This window comes from Bufo bufo, chromosome 8 (assembly GCF_905171765.1).
Source record: "Bufo bufo chromosome 8, aBufBuf1.1, whole genome shotgun sequence".
In the NCBI taxonomy this organism is placed as follows: Eukaryota; Metazoa; Chordata; class Amphibia; order Anura; family Bufonidae; genus Bufo; species Bufo bufo.
The window spans coordinates 48,170,305-48,191,422 of record NC_053396.1 but is presented as its reverse complement, the minus strand read 5'-3'; the positions used below and the strand labels follow the sequence as shown (position 1 = coordinate 48,191,422).

The 21,118-nt window shown below is 40.8% G+C and overlaps 1 protein-coding gene across 2 annotated transcripts in view; it reads right to left on the bottom strand.

The window, feature by feature from the left end:
* AIFM1 (apoptosis inducing factor mitochondria associated 1) overlaps window positions 1-21,118 on the bottom strand; it is a 93,385-nt gene that overhangs the window by 42,237 nt on the left and 30,030 nt on the right. Inside the window, exons 3-9 of one of the 2 annotated variants that reach the window (XM_040442371.1) lie at window positions 14,981-15,059; window positions 12,225-12,251; window positions 12,106-12,138; window positions 11,887-12,014; window positions 11,670-11,800; window positions 11,499-11,589; window positions 2,143-2,227 (exon numbers count right to left, since the gene is read on the bottom strand). In XM_040442371.1, coding sequence (XP_040298305.1) covers window positions 2,143-2,227; window positions 11,499-11,589; window positions 11,670-11,800; window positions 11,887-12,014; window positions 12,106-12,138; window positions 12,225-12,251; window positions 14,981-15,059 — 574 coding nt within the window. The remainder of the gene's footprint in view (window positions 1-2,142; window positions 2,228-11,498; window positions 11,590-11,669; window positions 11,801-11,886; window positions 12,015-12,105; window positions 12,139-12,224; window positions 12,252-14,980; window positions 15,060-21,118) is intronic. The other variant, XM_040442372.1, reaches the window with a different exon arrangement.

Genomic DNA, 21,118 nt, shown 5'->3' with positions numbered 1-21,118 from the left:
TCGCAGAAGCAGTGCTCGGAAGGCATAAGCCTGCCTCAGACTGCTTGAATTCCTCATTAGCATATTTTTAACAGCCATTTTTATTTATTTTTTTGTAATTGTAGGGGCAGTGAAAAACAGCAATATTGTAATATTGTAATATATTCACATACACACACTACTCACAAAAAGTTAGGGATATTTTGCTTTTAGGTGTCTTTTATGGAAAACATAAAAAGTTCACGCTACAGTGATATACACACACACATACATACACCCACCCACGCACAGTATAATATACATAATATAATATACAGCTGTCCCGATATAGCGTAGAACAGCTGTTCCCTGTCTCCTTGCCTTCTCAATAGCGAGCGCTTACTGTAATTAATTCTCGTAGCGCTCCCGGCATACAGGCATACACTGGGTTGACAATGTAGAGATCACAGCCAGGCAGGGAACTAATTATACACACACACGCACCAGTTTTAGGGCTATATAGGATAGGAAAGATGCAGTATGCAGTAAACAGAAGACACGGAGTGCAAAATATTTTTCTAATGCAATTGTACAAATTCAGTAAAATTAAATAAAAAATGTGGGGCTACGATCAGTTATGACAGCATGATGCCTGCTAAAGCTACCCAGAGCTGTCATGGTAACCTCCCTGTTTAGCTATGCACGAGGCACAGCTCAGCAGGGAGCATATCAAAAATCCTATTCTCCCGAATAGATATCTTTTCGGGTGAATAGGACAAGGGATCAAAAGATTCTAAGTTCGAAGGGAATGAGCCTCCCTAGCGTCACCCACGATGCTAGGGAGGCTCGTTCCCGTTGTGGCCTTCTATTGGCTGCCCCCCGACGCAGGATATTTTCATCCACACAATGGGAAGATGCAGCAGTGGCCGCGCTGGTATGAGAAGCAATGTGGGTGTCGGGGAGCGAGGCAAGTACAACCTCTGTGAGGGGCCCCGGGATATGGGGGGCATTATAGATCTTGGATAACCCCTTTAATCGAAGTAAAAATGGGGTAAATAGTTTCTCTGACAAAGTGTCATAGCAATGATGCTTTCACCCTTTCAAGACTAAGGTTTTAAAGATGCTTGAATCTAATTCTAAAAAAGGTAAAACGTGGCAAAGGACATTTTTTTCATTTTGCAGCAATCAATTTTGCAGCTTTAATGTTGTATCAAAAGAACACTAATACAGTATTTTAATTAAATTTTAATATAATAAAAAAAGAGAAAAAATTTAAAAATTGGAATTACCTGTTGTAGCTTAATGTAATTAGTCAGTTAACCAAACGTATGCTACAAAACAATCCATGAAATTTTCTATGTATAACCCTATCAACTATGCAAACTTTTCCCAGATGACATCACTATAATGCCAGAGAACAAAAGACTAGCACATTTTTAGTAATTGAGTGGTGGACTGACATGTGCCATACTTCTCTATTCAGAGAGGTAAATTAGGGGACCCACATTCTCTAATTAATAAGGTCCCATCTGTCAGACCTCCAGCAATCTGATATTTATCACCTATTCTATAGATACGTGATAAATACTGCATTTTTTGCTTTAAAAGACGCACAATACAAGTGCATCTTATAAGGCGAATACTACTGAGCCCTTTCATTATGGAAGCGCTCAAAAGTATGCAGAAAGTGTGGGGAGCGGTGACTCTTGCGCTGCTTGTACTCAGCAATCAGTGGCCTTTCTCTAGGCGCCTGACTGTGTACAGCATCAGGACGTAGTGCATGTACTAGAACCTGTTTCTGTATGCGGTCAGGTCACAGTGCAGCGGCAGCCTGGAGAAGACCAGGGAGCATTAATTGCAGGAGAGACCACCGGACCTGTAGAGTGGTGGTGAAGCAGGAGAGGTAAGTTACTGTATTTTACCTCTGATGGGGGTCTGATCTGATGTCTGTTCTGAGGTTTAATGAAAAATATAATTTTTTTTATTTTCTACCTCTAAAACCCAGGTGAAGGCGAAATATATGGTACTTTGTTACAAAATAGATACAGCATACTTTATAAACATATCATTATACAAATATCCTTATGAACATTTAGTATTATCTGGTACTTGACCAACACTGACAGGCCCTAAGGTATGTGACTATAAAACAAAGTTCATGGAGGTCAGCTCAATAAATAATACCTGTGGCAATCAAGCACTTTTCATATGAGATATGGGTTCCATCATCCAGTCTCACCTTGTTCTCTCGGACATCTAAGTGTACTACCTAAACAAGAAAATGTCAGAGCTGTCAGGAATCTTATCTTTATTTTCAACGCAGTTCAGTGCAAATCATCTTTATAATTAATTATTTCAGGTTGGAGAGAAAGACTATGATGGTCTTCAATGAGATGACTAGAAGAAAAGTTTGTCCAATATTACTACTTTATCAAGGATGTCTTCAATTCTGAGATTCTCCATGAAAATCTACATGTATGTATGAGTGTGTGTGCTATATATATATATATATATATATATATATATATATATATATACACACACACACACACACACACACACATATATATACACATATATATATATTATATACACACACACACACACACATACATATATATATATTATACACACACACACACACACACACACACATATATATACATATATATATATTATATACACACACACACACACACACACATACATATACACACACAGTGGATATAAAAAGTCTACACACCCCTGTTAAAATGTCAGGTTTCTGCGATGTAAAAAAAAAATGAGACAAAGATAAATCATTTCAGATCTTTTTCCACCTTTAATGTGACCTATAAACTGTACAACTCAAAAGATTTCAGTTTGTTTTTCAATTAGGTAGAGGGAAGAAAAAAAATAAAAATAAAATAATATGGTTGCATACCCTTAAACTAATACTTTGTTGAAGCACCTTTTGAGTTTATTACAGCACTCAGTCTTTTTGGGTATGAGTCTATCAGCATAGCACATTTAGACTTTTGACTGGCAAGATTTGCCCGCGCTTCTTTGCAAAAACACTCCAAATCTGTCAGATTGCGAGGGCATCTCCTGGGCACAGCCCTCTTCAGATCACCGCACAGATTTTCTATCAGATTCAGGTCTGGGCTCCGGCTGGGCCATTCCAAAACTTTAATCTTCCTCGTTTTCATTTTGCACATTGCACCTACCCCCACTTTTTTTCAACATTTTTTTAACTTGAATAAAATCCTGCCTTTTTCCATATATTTGAGTGCCGGTCTATACTTTCATTTGCATTTCACTCCTTCTGACTGGGTGTGTCAGCTCAGACCCAGAGCACCCCACATATTGCATTATTAGGTGGGCCACCCCTTCTCCTCAGCTTATTTGTGCCAATATTGACTGGTATTTGGAACTGTTCATAATTCTCTCTAGCTTAACTAAGGTCCCAGTTCCAGCTGAAGAAAAACAGCCCCTTGGCATGATGCTGCCACCTCCATGCTTCACTGTGGGTATGGTGTTCTTTTGGTGATGTGCAGTGTTGTTTTTGCATCAAACATATCTTTTGGAATTATGGCCAAAAAGTTCAACCTTGGTTTCATCAGACCATAACACCTTTTCCCACATGCTTTTGGGAGACTTCAGATGTGTTTTTGCAAAATGTAGCCGGGCTTTGATGTTTTTCTTCATAAGAAAAGGCTTTTGTCTTGCCACTCTACCCCATAGCCCAGACATATGAAGAATACGGGAGATTGTTGTCACATGTACCACACAGCCAGTACTTGCCAGATATTCCTGCAGCTCCTTTAATGTTGCTGTAGGCCTCTTGGTAGCCTCCCAGACCAGTTTTCTTCTCGTCTTTTCATCAATTTTGGAGGGACGTCCAGTTCTTGGTAATGTCACTGTTGTGCCATATTTTCTTCACTTGATGATGATGTCTTCACTGTGTTCCATGGTATATCTAATGCCTTGGAAATTCTTTTGTACCCTTCTCCTGACTGGTAACTTTTAACAATGAGATCCCTCTGATGCTTTGGAAGCTCTCTGTGGACCATGGCTTTTGCTGTAGGATGCGACTAAGAACATTTCAGGAAAGACCAACTAGAGCAGCTGAACTTTATTTGGGCTTAATCAGAGGCACTTTAAATGATGGCAGGTGTATGCTGACTCCTATTTAACAGGATTTTGAATGTGATTGCTTAATTCTGAACACAGCTAAATCCCCAGTTATAAGAGGGTGTGCACCTCTTCAGTTTGTTTTTCAATTGAGTTGTACAGTTTATAGGTCACATTAAAGATGGAAAAAGTTCTGAAATTATTTATCTTTCCCTAATTTTTTTTACAGCACAGAAACCTGACATTTTAATATATATACATACACACACACACACACACACACACACACACACACACACACACACAGAGTTGAAACTAGAAGTAACAGATATGAAATCAGAATGAACCTTTCCTGTTTTTGGTCAAATAGGATTACCATAATTATTATTTGCCAAATGCCAGAATAATGAGAGAGAGAATGTTTTAAGGCATTTTAATTACTTTCTGCAATGTCAAAAGTTTACATACACCAAGATTACTATGCCTTTAAATAATTCTGGACTGCCCATATGATGATGTCATGTGTTCAGAAGCTTCTGTTGGGTTTGTTGTTGAGTTAATTAGAGACACACCTGTGGATGTATTTAAATGCACACCTGAAACACACTGCTTCTTTGTGTACCATCATGGGAAAGTCTAAAGAAAGCAGCCAAGATATCAGGAAGAGAATTGTGGACTGGCACAAGTCAGGGTCAACGTTGGGTGCAATTTCAAGATACCTGAAGGTGCCTCGTTCATCTATACAAACAATTATATGCAAGTACAAACAAGATGGGAATGTCCAGCCATCATACCACTCAGGATGGAGACGGGTTCTGTGTCCTAGAGATGAACGTGCTTTGGTCCAACATGTGCATATTAACCCAAGAACAAAAGAAAAAGACCTTGTGAAGATGATGGCGGAAGCTGGTAAGATTATTCAATATCCACAGTGAAACAAGTACAGTATCAACATGGGCTGAAAGGCCACTCTACCAGGAAGAAGCCATTACTCCGAAAGAAACATAAAAAAGCCAGATTAATGTTTGCAAATGCACACAGGGACAAAGACCTACATTTTTGGAGATCTGTCCTGTGGTCTGACGAAACTAAAATTTAACTTTTTGGCCATAATGACCATCGCTACGTTTGAAAGAAAAAGAGAGAAACTTGGAAGGCCAAGAACACCATCCCAACTGTGAAACACGGGGGTGGAAGCATCATGTTGTGGGGTTGTTTTGCTGCAGGAGGGACTGGTACACTTCACAAAATAGATGGCATCATGAGAAAAGAAGATTATGTGGAAATACTGAAGCAACAACTCAAGACATCAGCCGGGAAGTTAAAGCTTGGGCGCAAATGGGTCTTCCAAATGCACATTGACCCAAAGCATACTGCCAAACGGGTTACTAAGTGGCTTAAGGATAACAAAGTCAATGTTTTGGATTGGCCATCACAAAGCCCTGATCTCAATCCTATTGAAAATGTATGGGCAAAGCTGAAAAGTCAGGTGCGAACAAGTCGACCAACAAACATGGCTCGGTTACACCAGTTTTGTCAGGAGGAATAGGCCCAAATTCCAACCAACTATTGTGAGAAGCTTGTGAAGGATATCCAAAATGTTTGACCCAAGTAATACAGTTTTAGGGCAATGGTACCAAATATTAATGAAATGTATGTAAACTTTTGACTTTACAGAAAGTAATAAAAATGCCTTAAAACATTACCTCTCTTTCTCATTATTCTGGCATTTGGCAAATAATAATAATAATAATTCTGTTAATCCTAATTGACCAAACACAGGAAAGGTTTATTCTGATTTCATGTCAGATATTGGGAAAAACATCCAACATGAACTCTTCGCATCTTACAGTCTTTTGCAGACTGTATTTATGGTTTTATTGTTTGCTGGAAAGTTTATGAAGATGGTTGCGTGTAATAATTATTAGGTTCTATTTTGTACGCAGTATGTTCTGTGCTCTTAGATAATATAGATATTGCAACCTAGTATAACATACTCAGCAAACTGGGTTTGCTAGGCATTGTATGCTTTATCACAAATATTACACCTTTATTTATATTGAAAAAAAATCAAAAATTGACCAAAAATTTTTTACATTTCTATTTCTTTGCTTTTAAGACAGATGATACCTCATAAAATAGTTATTACTTTACATTTCCCCTTTGTCTACTTTGTTGGCATCATTTTGTAAACTTTGTTAACCATTTAGGTGTTACATAAGAATGAAAGGAAAATAAAGGAGAAATGTCAAAATTTCCCTTCTTTTAGCTGAATTTTCCATTTTAATATTTTTTTTTCCCTGTAAGACATCAAGGGTTAACAGCCAAACAAAACTCAATATTTATTACTCCGATTCTCTAGTTTACAAAAACACCCCATATGTGGCTGTAAACTACTGTATGGGCACACTGCAGGGAGTAAAAGGGAAGGAGCAACATATGGATTTTGGAGGGCAGATTTCACTGGGATAATTTTAAGTTGCCATGTCGCATTTGGAGACCCCCTGATGCTACATTACAGTAGAAACTTGCAGAAAGTGACCCCACTTTGGAAACTACAGGATAAGATGACAGTTTTATTGGTTATTTTGGGGTACATATGATTTTTGATCGCTCAATATTACACTTTTATGGTGTTCACCTGACAGGACAGATCATGTGTTATTTTTGTCATTTTTAAAGAACAGGTTGTTATGGACACGCCATACCAAATATGTCTTTTTTTATTTTTCAGTTTCACATAATAATGCATTTATGTTTATGTGTCTCCATTTTCTGAAAGCCATCCTTTTTTCTTATTTTTTTTCAGCCGATCATCTTGTGTAAGTGTTTGTTTTTTGTGGGAAGCGTTGACTTTTTTATTAGTACCCTTTTTGGGGACATAAGATTTTTTGATTGTTCAATCAAAGAATGAGGGGGTAGGTCATGTGATATTTTTATACAGCTACTCGTTACGGACACAGCAATATCTAATATGTCTATTTTTATAAAATTTTGTTATTCAAAAAAAAAAAAAAGTGCTTGAAGGGAAAGGGGCACTTTTTTTTTACTGTAAAGTTTTATTTTTATAAAACTTTTTTTTTCCAGTACAGGGACTTCAACATTTCAGGGTCTGAGCCTCTTTGCAAAGCCTGGGGTTGCCATTGGCCCCCTGTCACCACAGTGTGGAGGGCCGATGGAGAGGCAGAGGGAGCCCCCTCCCTCTGTGATTTATATATGCTGTGGTCAGCGGTGGCAATGGGAAAATGTTTTACTGTTATTCTATGGGTCACTACGATTATGGTGATATCAAATATAGTGTTATGTGCTTTATGTGTTATTGCTACTTTTGCACAATAATAGCACGTTGTTATGTGGCAACCTTCCAAGAGCCAGAAGAGCCATTTTTCCAAGAGCCATTTTTGCACTGATGTAACCGTATGATGGCTTGTTTGTGTGTGGGGCAAGATGTAGTTTTCATTGTTACTATGGGACTTATTGATTAACATTATATTTTTAGGGGGTGGGTTACCTTATATGGGTAGTGGTGTTATCATATACATGCATTATAACCTATCATTGTAAGGGTCCAGTCACACAACCGTATCCATTATTGAGGGCCGCAAATTGCAGATACCGGCCATGTGGGTTCCGCATTTTGCAGATCTATAATAGAAATGCCTATTCTAGTCCACAAATGGACAAGAATAGGGCATTGTTCTATCTATGGGCTACGGAACGGAAGTGCAAATGCGATCAGTACACGGTGTGCTGTCCACATCTTTTGCGGCCCATTGAATTGAATGGGTCCGCATCTGTTCCGCAAAATTGACGAACGGATGCCGGCAGAAAAATACGGTCGTGTGAAGGGGCCGTGACAGTTTATTATGCTGTGTCTACTACAGTCTAATAGACATACTGTCATGTAGATGCTGCAGTCAAATCTAGAGACTTAAGGGGATGCCATCGGAGTTCACTCCAATGCAGGGCATTACAGTGGGAGCCTTACTTCAGACAGTGACGGGCTCCTGCGGTGATCCAGAGCGCTGCATCAGCACAGCATGTGAGGCCGATTAATAGTACAGGAGGCAGGAACTGATCAGACTAGACAGGCTGTGCTCAGACAGCGCTCCAGACCAAAGAATGTCTCATGCGTAGAAATGAATGAGACTTTTTGCAAAGTGCAAAATAGCTTGTAACAGGCATTATTGCGACCTCTGTCTGCTGGAATCATTCATTTAAAAACAGGGTCAAAATAAGTTACAAAATTAAAACACCCAAACAATCATCTTACTGATCTCACTGTGGCTGTTCTGCCTCTGCTCTACAGTTCCTAGTCTCAAGCTTGACATGCAGGAAAAGATTGGACCCACCTCAGCCAGTAACTGGCAGAGTCGGCAGTCCATGTCATTCTCTGTGAGTGAAGCCCAGAGAACAGGAATTCGAGAGCAGCAGCATAGGATCGGTGAGAGTTAACACCATATTTTTCAGACCATACACCCATAATTAGAAGCATAAAAAATAGAAAATACAATTTTTAATGTATATATGCTATGGGTGACAACTACCACCCCAGAGGCCCCCCCCGGCAGTTGGCCAGCTGTGTACCAATGTCTGCATTATTTGCAGACTGAACAGTCACGCTGTACAAAAATGTGTGTGTAAGGTATAGGGTTACACCGGAATTATCGATACCCAAGCAATAATTTTGTACCGGTATCGATTAGATACTGGGATTTGCCATTTACCGATACTAGGCTGCGCTACTGCACAGCCTAGTATCAGAGAACATGGAGCGTGCTGCTCTCAGCGCGCGCCATGTTCGCTCAGCAGCACAGGGGAGATGGAAGCAGTCTCCCCCGCCCCCAATGAGAAGACGGAGGGGAAGAGGAAGGGAGGGGCTGTGGCCACTGCGCCACCAATGAAGATCACTTACCTATTAATTCAAATACAGGAGGCAGGTGCTGGCTGCAGAATCATATAGCCGCCACCCTACCTCTATGACAGGGAGCTGCGATCCGCGGCAGTTAACCCCTCAGGTGTGGCACCTAAGGGGTTAACTGCCCCGGATCGCAGCTCCCTGTCATAGAGGCCGGGTGGCGGCTATATGATTCTGCAGCCAGAACCCGCCTCCTGTATTAAAGTCATTAGTAGCAGTGGCCACAGGGTCCCCTCCCCTCCTCCTCATTGGTGGCAGTGGCAGTTCCGATCAGAGCCCCGGCAGTGTAATCGCGGCGCTATGATCGGTTACCATTGCATCCAGGACGCTACTGAAGCCCTGGCTGCCATGGTAAGCTCCCTGAGGTGTGCACAGGGCAGCAGGGAGAGTATAAAGTCCTATTCACCCTAATAGAGCTATATTAGGGTAAATAGGACAAGGGATTCAATAGAGGGATAATAGTTAGTAAATAAAAAGTAAATGAAAAAAAGTAAAAAAAAAAAAATAAACGCCAAAATATTAAGTATAAATCACCCCCTTTCCCAATTTTACATATGTAATATATTTATTTATTGTTTATATATTTTATATTGCCACGTACGAAAAGTCCAAACTAGTCCTACGCGGTGAATGTCGTAAAATAAAAAAACCGCGCGATTTGCCATTTTTTTTTGTCACCTTGTCCCCCCCAAAAATAGGACTGTTCTATTATGGGCCGGACGTTCCATAAAATGCAGAATGCACACAGCTTTTTTGGTGTTTTTTTTTTTTGCTTGGTATCGAATATCGCAATACTTTTTTATGGTATCGAAACTGAATCGAACATTTTGGTATCATGACAAGTTGTGACAGTTCCGTGTCAACACAACCAGTGATGGTCAGTTCGCAGTGTTCGCCAGCGAACACATGCGGGCTGCCATCATTAGTAAGGTAGACTCACCGGCGATGCACAGGTAAGCCCTTACCTGTGTCGGGAGCCGGTCTGAAATCAAATGCAGTCATCGGGAGCAAGCAGTTCCGAGAACAGCCACCGGGGGCCTTCATCAGGCTGTTCTTGGAACTGCCTGCTCCAGGGAGCTTACTGTGCATCGCTGGACAGGTGAGTATACCTTACTAAAGATGGCAGCCCGCATGTGTTCGCTGGCGAACACTGCAAACTGACCATCACTGAACACAACTGCACTGTCAGTTACTAATGGAGTCTCCTATCTTCAATGTTGGCATTTGGACATTTAGAACCATCACAACATGGCAGCAGAGTTTCCGGCAGAAAAAGTCTGTCTAATAGACTAAAGAATATGGTAACTTATTTTGAACTCATTCCAACTCTCCAAATTTTTAAATAAGTGATTCCCCAGTAAAAAAAAAAAAATCCCTTTACATTTTGCTTCATTTTCCATAAATATAGCCATGCAAAGTAGTGCAACAGTTGGATTAACAATTAGGCATCTCTAATTATTAATACTATAAGAATTTTTTTTAACAAAAGGATTAGAGTTGTTGCGATAACAAATTTTTGATTCGGTGTCGAAACCATAAAAAAGTATTGCAATACTCGATACCATTCGATACCACGCAAAGAAAATAAACCAAAAAAGCCACGTGCATTCCGCATTTTAAAAAATGGCGAATCGCACAGTTTTTATTTATTTTTTCTGTTCCGGCGTCGACCGCATAGATTTTTTTTATATTTTAATAGTTTGGACTTTTCTGACGTGGCGATATGTAATATGTTTATTGTTTATACATTTTATATGTGAAATTGGGAAAGGGGGTGATTCATAATTAATATTTTGGTGTTTTTTTTTTTTACTTTTTTTTATACATTTATTTAATAACTATTTCACCCCTTAGGGGCCAGAACCTGGGATCTTTCATCCCTTGTCCTATTCCCCCTGATAGAGCATTATCAGGGTGAATAGGACTTCACACTGTCCCTGATGCTCTGTGCCCACAGCATCAGGGATGTTACCATGGCAGCCAGGGATTCAGTAGCTGGGGCTCCGATCAGAAGCTGCCACTGCCACCAATGAGGGGGGAGGGGAGAGGACCCTGTGGCCACTGCCACCAATGATTTTAATAATGGGGGGTGGAGGGAGGGGGCACTGTGCCAATGATTTTAATGGGGTGGGGGGTTGAGGGGGGGGGGGGCGCACTGCACCACCAATGATAATTACCCCTTAATACAGGAGGTGTGTACTGACAGATCAGCGGCAGTTAACCCCTCAGATGCCGCACCTGAGAGGTTAACTGCCGCTGATCGCAGCTCCCTGTCAGGGGCAGGGTGCCGCTAATGCGATTCTGCTGCCAGCACCCGCCTCCTGTATTATGTGTTAAAGACTACTTTTCCTGACAGCAGCGCGCTCATGTTCAGAGATACTAGACTATGCAGCAGCGCAGCATCGAAAAAATGGAAATCCCGGTATTGTATCGATACCGGGACAAAAGTATCGATTGGGTATCGAAATTTCGATACCCGCAACAACCCTACAAAGGATATTAATCTTACCTTTTTCCCAGTTAGAACAGAAACACCCCCATGCTCTGTAGACATCAATTCCTCTGGAGCCACATAAAAAGAGGGTGGTTGGAAAAAGATACTGTAGAAAAGTGAAGAAAGTGGTTATACAGCAAACCTATAAACTCACCGTATATTCATGCACAAGACAAAACTATTTACCTCCTTTCTTTACCGTTCCACTGTTTAAAGCGCAGGGTTTCTGTAACATCAGGGTCATCTGAAAACCAGAGCTCTTTGGAAAGAGGAGGTCGCATATAAGGAGGGTCTAGCTCATCTGACACAATCAAAACCTAAAAATGTGGTCCATTAATATTTATATACATCTACATGCAAAGAGCCATCTATAACCCAGCTGCTGAAAAGTCATTCCACTCACCTTTGCACCTGGATCTCTTGCACGTATTGAACGTGCTGTAGCAAATGAAGCGGTGCCTCCACCAATAAGAAGAAAGGGCACATGGGACGGCAAAATGGCGAGAGGTAGAACATCCGCCTGAAGCTTTTCTGAAAGATTTTTGTTGGTTTAAATAACTGCAGTAGAGGCCATTAGAAAATAGAGTGCCCAGGAAAATACATGCTGCACCCAATCACTTACCTTGTTTATTAACAGCTTCTCTTGATTCCACTTCTGGGGCAAAAATAAATAATATGCCACAAAATGTAATAGTGGATAGAAAATACACAAAGATATATGCATACATACTTCCTACTTACCTGTGCTACTCGAACCATCCTGTTTTTCTGTAGTAAAGAATAAAATAAAATGGTGTAAGGAAAAGCAAAGCACAGTTACAAAACGGACACACAGCTAGGCATTTATAGCATATCCACAGGACGAGGGGCCCATTGGTGGAAAGTGCAGAGGCAGAACAGTGCCCACTCCATTACAGTCTATGACGGTTTGATAGTATGTAGATATGATATGCCATAAATGCCTAAAATGGGAATAACCTTTAACCATCTATTCAGCCTGTCCTTATGATGTTCCATTAATGATACATATTAGATGTGCTGCTGTAAGAGGGGGGAAAACGCCTGTAGTAAACCTCACAGCCTGTTCTAGTATTTGTAACATTTACCGTACTACATTTAAAGGGGTTTTCCAGGATTTTCATATTGATGGCAAATCCTCGGTGGGGAACCTAGGAAAAGGCCTAAGCACTACAGCCCCGTCATACACCTGCCAGATTCTGCTCCTGCAAGTGCACTGGAGGCACCGATATGCTCTCTGCACTGAGGGGCTTCACAGACCACTACGGCTGTCACTCAGAACAGAGGAGGGCTGAGAAGCAGCGCAATGCAGAGAGCAGGTCACAGGGAATCTCTGCCTGCACTGCACTTGCAGGGGCAGAATCTGTCTGAATAAAACTTCATATTCTCACTGCTCCTGATGAGAACAGCTCCACAAATGACATGTTTGCCCAGCTCTCCCTAGTCCCTACTAAGTGCAGTCAAGGGAAACCAGTAAATACGGTACACCTTTAAACAGCTGCTTAGAGGTTGTGGAAGCCTTTTTGTTGAACGCTGGTTTAGAAACTCCCCGATTCTATGAAAGTTATTCAAAAGATGGCTATAAAGGCAACTAAATATTTAGAAACGCTATATTCACTGATGTGTTAATTGCTTTCAGCCAAGGTTCTGCTCATTTTTGAATAGTAATGTCATTCATGAAATACGCTATACAGGTTTTAACTGTGAGAAATCCACAGCAAGACACACTGACATTAATGTTACTCATTTTGCTACTAATTTTGGACTAAAAATAATTTTCAACTGGTATGTAACCCTTCTCTATAGCTCCCTGAAAGCTCATAAACATTGCTAGATTCTTATTAGTTTGATTGTAATTCGGCTTAAATGAGTATTTCTCAGTGGTGGCGAACCTATGGCACGGGCGTACCAATACGCCTTAGACTTTTGCTGCCATTCAGAATATAGTAATGTATAAAAAAATAAAAGAATTATTTTTTTTTTTTAAAGTTTACATTTATTTTTACACTATTTAGACATAAAAAACCTATACATATGGGGTACCATTGTAATCGGACAGACCCAGAGAATGAAGGGCGTGGGTCAGTTTTGCCGCAAACAAAGCGACGTGGGAACAAAACCCGTAAAGCGGTGGAGGAATTGAATTTTTTTTTCCAATTCCACCCCATGTGGAATTTTTTTTACCTCTTCCCACTACATTGTATGCCATAATTAATGGTGGCATTAGAAAGTACAACTTGTCCTGCAAAAAATAAGCCCTCATACAGCTATGTGACCGGAAATATAAAAAAAAGTTATGGCTCAAGGAAGACCTTGAGATTTTTTTGTACAGGGGCATTATTACTGGGGGCACTATAGGGGGACATTATTAATACTGGGGGCACTATAATGGCATTTTTCCTGGGGGGGGGGGGGGTAAAATAGGGGATATTAATGCTGGAAGCACTGTAGGGGAATTTCTATTACAGGGGCAAATTAAGGGACATTATTTTTGGAGACACTATACAGGCATTATTACTGGGAGCACAATGTAGGGTTTTATTATTACTGAAGGCATTTTGGCGGACATTATTACTGGGGGCACTTTAGGAGTCATTATAATTGCTGGAGGAACTATAGGGGTTTTGGGGAAGATTTATCAAGCTGCCTATAGCAACCAATCAGATTCCACCTTTCATTATCAACAGCTCCTTTGGAAAATGAAAGATGAAATTTGCTTTACACCAGTTTGATAAATCTTCCCCATTATTTCTACTAGGTTCACTATTTTTTCAGCAGTATAGTATTTGGGGGCATTGGGGAGCATAATGGGCACAGTATTGGTAGTGGCAGCAGGGTGACATTGTTGGGACACCAGGATGGGAAGTTTGTGTTGAAATGCATGTGTAACAAACTACGGAGTGACTAGACACGGCTGAAAGAATTGGTCATGGCAGTCTGGGTCAAACGGAGGAGATGAGGAAAGAGAAGGTCTACATCACAGGAAATCACTGGATGTAAGAGGCATGTGGTGCTGTATTCTCCAATATGTTTCGTAGACTGTATGTAGAGCTGGCTCACTCCTGGGAACCTGCATCTCATCTCCTCCTCCAAGTCATTTTTTTATTATAATTATTAGCATTTTAAATTTGGCAAAATTAGATTAGCTCTATTTTTTCAGATTAGGAGCCAACTGCTACATTTCAAATTTGGCTATCTAGGAGCCTGGGAATTATTTTCTTAAGTGATCAAGAACAACCAGCAGTAGAAAAGTCACATTGCCATTACTTTGCTAACACCCCACTTTATCCCCTTTATGTCTCCATTTAGTTATGATAGGGTTGCAGAGTTTGGAGCGACACCTATGGATATGCCATAAATGTCAAGATGGGACAACCCCTTTATGTATTCTGGTTTATTATTTCATTGCTAAAAAAAAAATCAAAAATTCAAAAATGACAAATTAAAAAATTCAAAATTTGGAAGATACATTTACTAACCTATATTCTCCCTTATGGACTTGATAGTTGAGATCCTCTCACTAAATCTTGTTTTATCTCTGTGTAATGTTCTGTACACCTAGAACAGAAATATATTAGATATTAGTGTTTAGATAGCATTATGTACAACAGGGATGCACAGTATTTTCTGTTCTGAGGGCCACACTGTCAGATTGAACCAATGTAAACAGCCACAATAAAACTTAAGGGGAATTTAACCCCTTAAGGAACCAGGACGAGCATGCTCGTCCTAAAGGGCCGGTACTTTACGCCCCAGGACGAGAATTCTCGTCCTGCGGTCCTTCTCTTCCCCCACGTGCCGTGCCGCCATCAGCCTGGCAGCCGGATCCCTGCTGCATCCACCAACATCGGTGATAACGCCGATGCCCGTGAATTAACCCCTCACTTGGCGCGGTCAGCACTGACCGCGGCATATTGGAGGTTTGCGCTCCCTCACCTTAGCCATCAGGGACCTGATGGTTGCCATGGAAGCTCCAAGCCATTCCAAGGCCTTGGGGCGCGGCATGTACGGAGGCCTATGAGGCCCAGCCCCCAGGCTGGGTCTCATAGGCAAACTATCAGTGTATTATACTGTGTAATACACTGATAGTCAATGCAGTACAATACAGATGTATTGTGCTGCATTGAAACAGGCATCAGACCCTGTAATGTTGAAAAATAAAGTGAAAAAAGAAGTTAAAAAAAGAAAGCTTAAAAACATTAAAATAAAAAAAGTTTCAAGTTAAAAAATTTTTTTTTAAAAAAGCGTCCTTTTCCCAAAATACAGTAAAAAAAATTGTTAAAAAAAGATAGGGAAAAAAAGAAAAACAGACATATTGGGTATCGCTGACTACAAAAATATCACATTATCTGACCCAAAAATATCACATTATCTAACCCAGAAACCACCCAAAAATGACCCTATTTTAGAAACTACACCCCTCAAGGTATTAAAAACTGATTTTACAAACTTTGTTAACCCTTTAGGTGTTCTACAAGAATTAATGGAAAAGAGAGATAAAATTTCAAAATTTCACTTTTTTGGCAGATTTTCTATTTGAATACATTTTTTCCAGTTACAAAGCAAGGGTTAACAGCCAAACAAAACAATATTTATAGCCCTGATTCTGTAGTTCACAGAAACACCCCATATGTGGTCGTAAACTGCTGTAAGGGCACACAGTATTGCGCAGAAGGAAAGGAACGCCATATGGTTTTTGCAAAGCAGATTTCACTGGGATAATTTTAGGCTGCCATGTCACATTTGAAGACCCCCTGATACACCCCTAGATTAGAAACTTCAAAAAAGTAACCCTATTTTAGAAACTACACCCCTCAAGGTATACAAAACTGATTTTACAAACTTTGTTAACCCTTTAGGTGTTCCACAAGAATTGATGGGAAATAGAGATGACATTTCAGAATTTCACTTTTTTGGCAGATTTTCCATTTTAATCCATTTTTTCCAGTTACAAAGCAAGGGTTAACCCCTTAAGGACACAGCCTTTTTACACCTTAGGACCAGGCCATTTTTTGCAAATCTGACCAGAGTCCCTTTAAGTGCTGATAACTTTAAAACACTTTGACTTATCCAGGCCGTTCTGAGATTGTTTTTTCGTCACATATTGTACTTCATGACAGTGGTAAAATGAAGTCAAAAAATTATTTTTTTTTGCACCAAAAAATACCTAATTTAACAAAAATTTGGAAAAATTTAGCAAATTTCAAAGTTTCAGTTTCTCTACTTCTGTAATACATAGTAATACCCCCAAAAATTCTGATGACTTTACATTCCCCATATGTCTACTTCATGTTAGAATTGTTTTGGGAATGATATTTTATTTTTTGGGGATGTTATAAGGCTTAGAAGTTTAGAAGCAAATCTTGAAATTTTTCAGAAATTTACAAAAACTAAATTTTTAGGGACCAGTTCAGGTCTGAAGTCACTTTGCGAGGCTTACATAATAGAAACCACCCAAAAATCACCCCATCTAAGAAACTACACCCCTCAAGGTATTCAAAACTGATTTTACATACGTCGTTAACCCTTTAGGTGTTGCACAAGAGCTATTGGCAAATGGGGATGAAATTTGAGAATTTAATTTTTTTGTCTAATTTTCCATTTTAACCCATTTTTTCCACTAACAAAGCAAGGGTTAACAGCCAAACAAGACTGTATCTTTATTGCCCTGACTCTGCCGTTTACAGAAACACCCAATATGTGGCCGTAAACTACTGTACGGCCACACAGCGGGGCGTAGAGGGAAAGGTGCGCCGTTTGGTTTTTGGAGGGCTGATTTTTATGGACTGGTTTATTTACACCATGTCCCATTTGAAGCCCCCTGATGCACCCCTAGAGTAGAAACTCCCTAAAAGTGACCCCATCTAAGAAACTACACCCCTCAAGGTATTCAAAACTGATTTTACATACGTCGTTAACCCTTTAGGTGTTGCACAAGAGTTATTGGCAAATGGGGATGAAATTTGAGAATTTCATTTTTTTGTCTAATTTTCCATTTTAACCCATTTTTTCCACTAACAAAGCAAGGGTTAACAGCCAAACAAGACTGTATCTTTATTGCCCTGACTCTGCCGTTTACAGAAACACCCAATATGTGGCCGTAAACTACTGTACGGCCACACAGCGGGGCGTAGAGGGAAAGGTGCGCCGTTTGGTTTTTGGAGGGCTGATTTTTATGGACTGGTTTATTTACACCATGTCCCATTTGAAGCCCCCTGATGCACCCCTAGAGTAGAAACTCCCTAAAAGTGACCCCATCTAAGAAACTACACCCCTCAAGGTATTCAAAACTGATTTTACATACGTCGTTAACCCTTTAGGTGTTGCACAAGAGTTATTGGCAAATGGGGATGAAATTTGAGAATTTCATTTTTTTGTCTAATTTTCCATTTTAACCCATTTTTTCCACTAACAAAGCAAGGGTTAACAGCCAAACAAGACTGTATCTTTATTGCCCTGACTCTGCCGTTTACAGAAACACCAAATATGTGGCCGTAAACTACTGTACGGCCACACAGCGGGGCGTAGAGTGAAAGGTGCGCCGTTTGTTTTTTGGAGGGCTGATTTTTATGGACTGGTTTATTTACACCATGTCCCATTTGAAGCCCCCCTGATGCACCCCTAGAGTAGAAACTCCCTAAAAGTGACCCCATCTAAGAAACTACACCCCTCAAGGTATTCAAAACTGATTTTACATACGTCGTTAACCCTTTAGGTGTTGCACAAGAGTTATTGGCAAATGGGGATGAAATTTGAAAATTTCATTTTTTTGCCTTATTTTCCATTTTAACCCATTTTTTCTACTAACAAAGCAAGGGTTAACAGCCAAACAAGACTGTATCTTTATTGCCCTGATTCTGCCGTTTACAGAAACACCAAATATGTGGCCGTAAACTACTGTACGGCCACACAGCGGGGCGTAGAGTGAAAGGTGCGCCGTTTGTTTTTTGGAGGGCTGATTTTTATGGACTGGTTTATTTACACCATGTCCCATTTGAAGCCCCCCTGATGCACCCCTAGAGTAGAAACTCCCTAAAAGTGACCCCATCTAAGAAACTACACCCCTCAAGGTATTCAAAACTGATTTTACATACGTCGTTAACCCTTTAGGTGTTGCACAAGAGTTATTGGCAAATGGGGATGAAATTTTAAAATTTCATTTTTTTGCCTTATTTTCCATTTTAACCCATTTTTTCCACTAACAAAGCAAGGGTTAACAGCCAAACAAGACTGTATCTTTATTGCCCTGACTCTGCCGTTTACAGAAACACCCAATATGTGGCCGTAAACTAATGTACGGCCACACAGCGGGGCGTAGAGTGAAAGGTGCGCCGTTTGGTTTTTGGAGGGCTGATTTTTATGGACCGGTTTATTTACACTGTGTCCTGTTTCAACCCCTCTGATGCACCCCTGGAGTAGAAACTCCCTAAAAGTGACCCCATTTTGGAAACTACGGGATAAGGTGGCATTTTTTTGGGGACTATTTTTAGGGTAAATATGATTTTTGGTTGCTCTATATTACATTTTTGTGAGGCAAGGTTACCAAAAATTTTAATTCTGAAATTTCATCTCCATTTGCCATTAACTGTTGAGGAACACCTAAAGGGTTAATAAAGTTTGTATAATCAGTTTTGAATACCTTGAGGGGTGTAGTTTCTTAGATGGGGTCAGTTTTGGGGAGTTTTTACTCTAGAGTGCATCAGGGGGGCTTCAAAAGGGACATGGTGTCAATAAAAAAGGCCATCAAAATCGGCCTTCCAGAAACCATGTCGGTCCTTTCCTTTTGCGGCCTCCCTTTTACTGATACAGCAGTTTACGACCACAAATGTGGTGTTTCTGTAAACTGCAGTATCAGGGTAATAAATATTAAGTTTTGTTTGGTTGTTAACCCTTGTTTTGTTACCGGAAAAAACGGATTGAAATGGAAAAGTGCCAAAAATAGCGGTTTTGGCACCGTTTTTTTTTTTTTTTTTTAACCGTGTTAATCTGGGGGGTTAGGTCATGGGATATTTTTATAGAGGAGATTCTTACGGACGCGGCAATACCTAATAAGTCTACTTTTTTTACAATTATTTAGGTTTTTGACTATATTATCTTTTTTGATACAAATCTTTTTTTTGGGTATCTCTAAAGTCTAAGGGTCATTTTATTTTTATTTTTTTTATCCAATTATCTCATGTGGGGGCTCATTTTTTGCGGGAGGAGCGGACGGTTTTATTGGCACTATTTTGGGGGCTATATGACTTTTTGATCGCTTGCTATTAAACTTTTTATTATGTAAGGTGACAAAAAAAAACTTTTTTTGCACCTTTTTTTTTTTTTTTTTCTTGACCGTGTTAATCTGGGGGGGTTGGTCATGGGGTAGTTTTATAGAGGAGATTATTACCGACGCGGCGATACCTAACATGTCTACTTTTAATAAATTATTTTAGTTTTTTTGGGTGTCTCAGGTCTGAGAACCATTTTTTTTTTATCCGATGTCAGTGCTAAATTGGGATATAAATTTAGTACTCCATGGAAGTGTGATACTCCCTGAAGCAACCGTCAATGCAGAGGCCCGGATGATCGGGGCACGTGTCGCACTGAGTAGTCGTGTCCTTCCGTATCCCCCTCCTGCGACACACTCTGCACTTTTTTTGGGTTCGTCCCTTCTTTCCAGTATGGGGGACCACACCTGGAAAGTGTTGGCCAGGGACGATCCGGGCACCTACAGTTCCCGAGGTACTCCGGCCTGCTCTTTCCCGGTCCGAAAAGATCAGGGCCTTGAGGACTGCCTCATAGAACTGGAGGAATGTCCCTGTGCTGCCAGCGCTTCGGGATAGTACAAAAGAGTTGTACATGGCAACCTGCACCAAGTAGACCGCAACTTTTTTGTACCATGCCCGGGTTTTGCGCATGGCATTATATGGCTTGAGGACTTGATCCGAGAGATCAACTCCTCCCATATACCGATTGTAGGCGACGATACAATCGGGCTTGAGGACCGTTGCCGCGGTACCTCGCACAGGGACAGGGGTGATGCCGTTACCATGAATTGTGGACAGCATAAGGACATCCCTCTTGTCCTTATACCTGACCAGCAACAGGTTTCCAGTGGTAAGGGCACGGGTCTCACCCCTGGGGATAGGTACCTGGAGGGGGTGGGCAGGGAGGCCGCGTTGATTTTTCCGCACGGTCCCACAAGCGGACGTGGATCTGGCGGCAAGGGACTGGAACAAGGGGATACTGGTATAAAAGTTATCCACGTAAAGGTGGTAACCCTTATCCAGCAGTGGGTACATAAGGTCCCACACAAGTTTCCCGGTAACACCCAGAGTGGGGGGACATTCTGGGGGTTGAATCCGGGAATCTCGCCCCTCGTACACACGAAATTTGTAAGTGTACCCTGAGGTACTCTCACAAATTTTGTATAGCTTCACGCCATACCTCGCCCGCTTGGAGGGCACATACTGGCGGAAAATGAGTCTCCCCTTGAACGCAATGAGAGACTCATCAACCGCGACCTCCCTTCCAGGTACATAGGCCTCCATGAATTTGGCCCCAAAGTGATCGATGACCGGCCGTATCTTATACAGACGGTCATGGGCAGGATCACCTCGGGGGGGACATGCTGCATT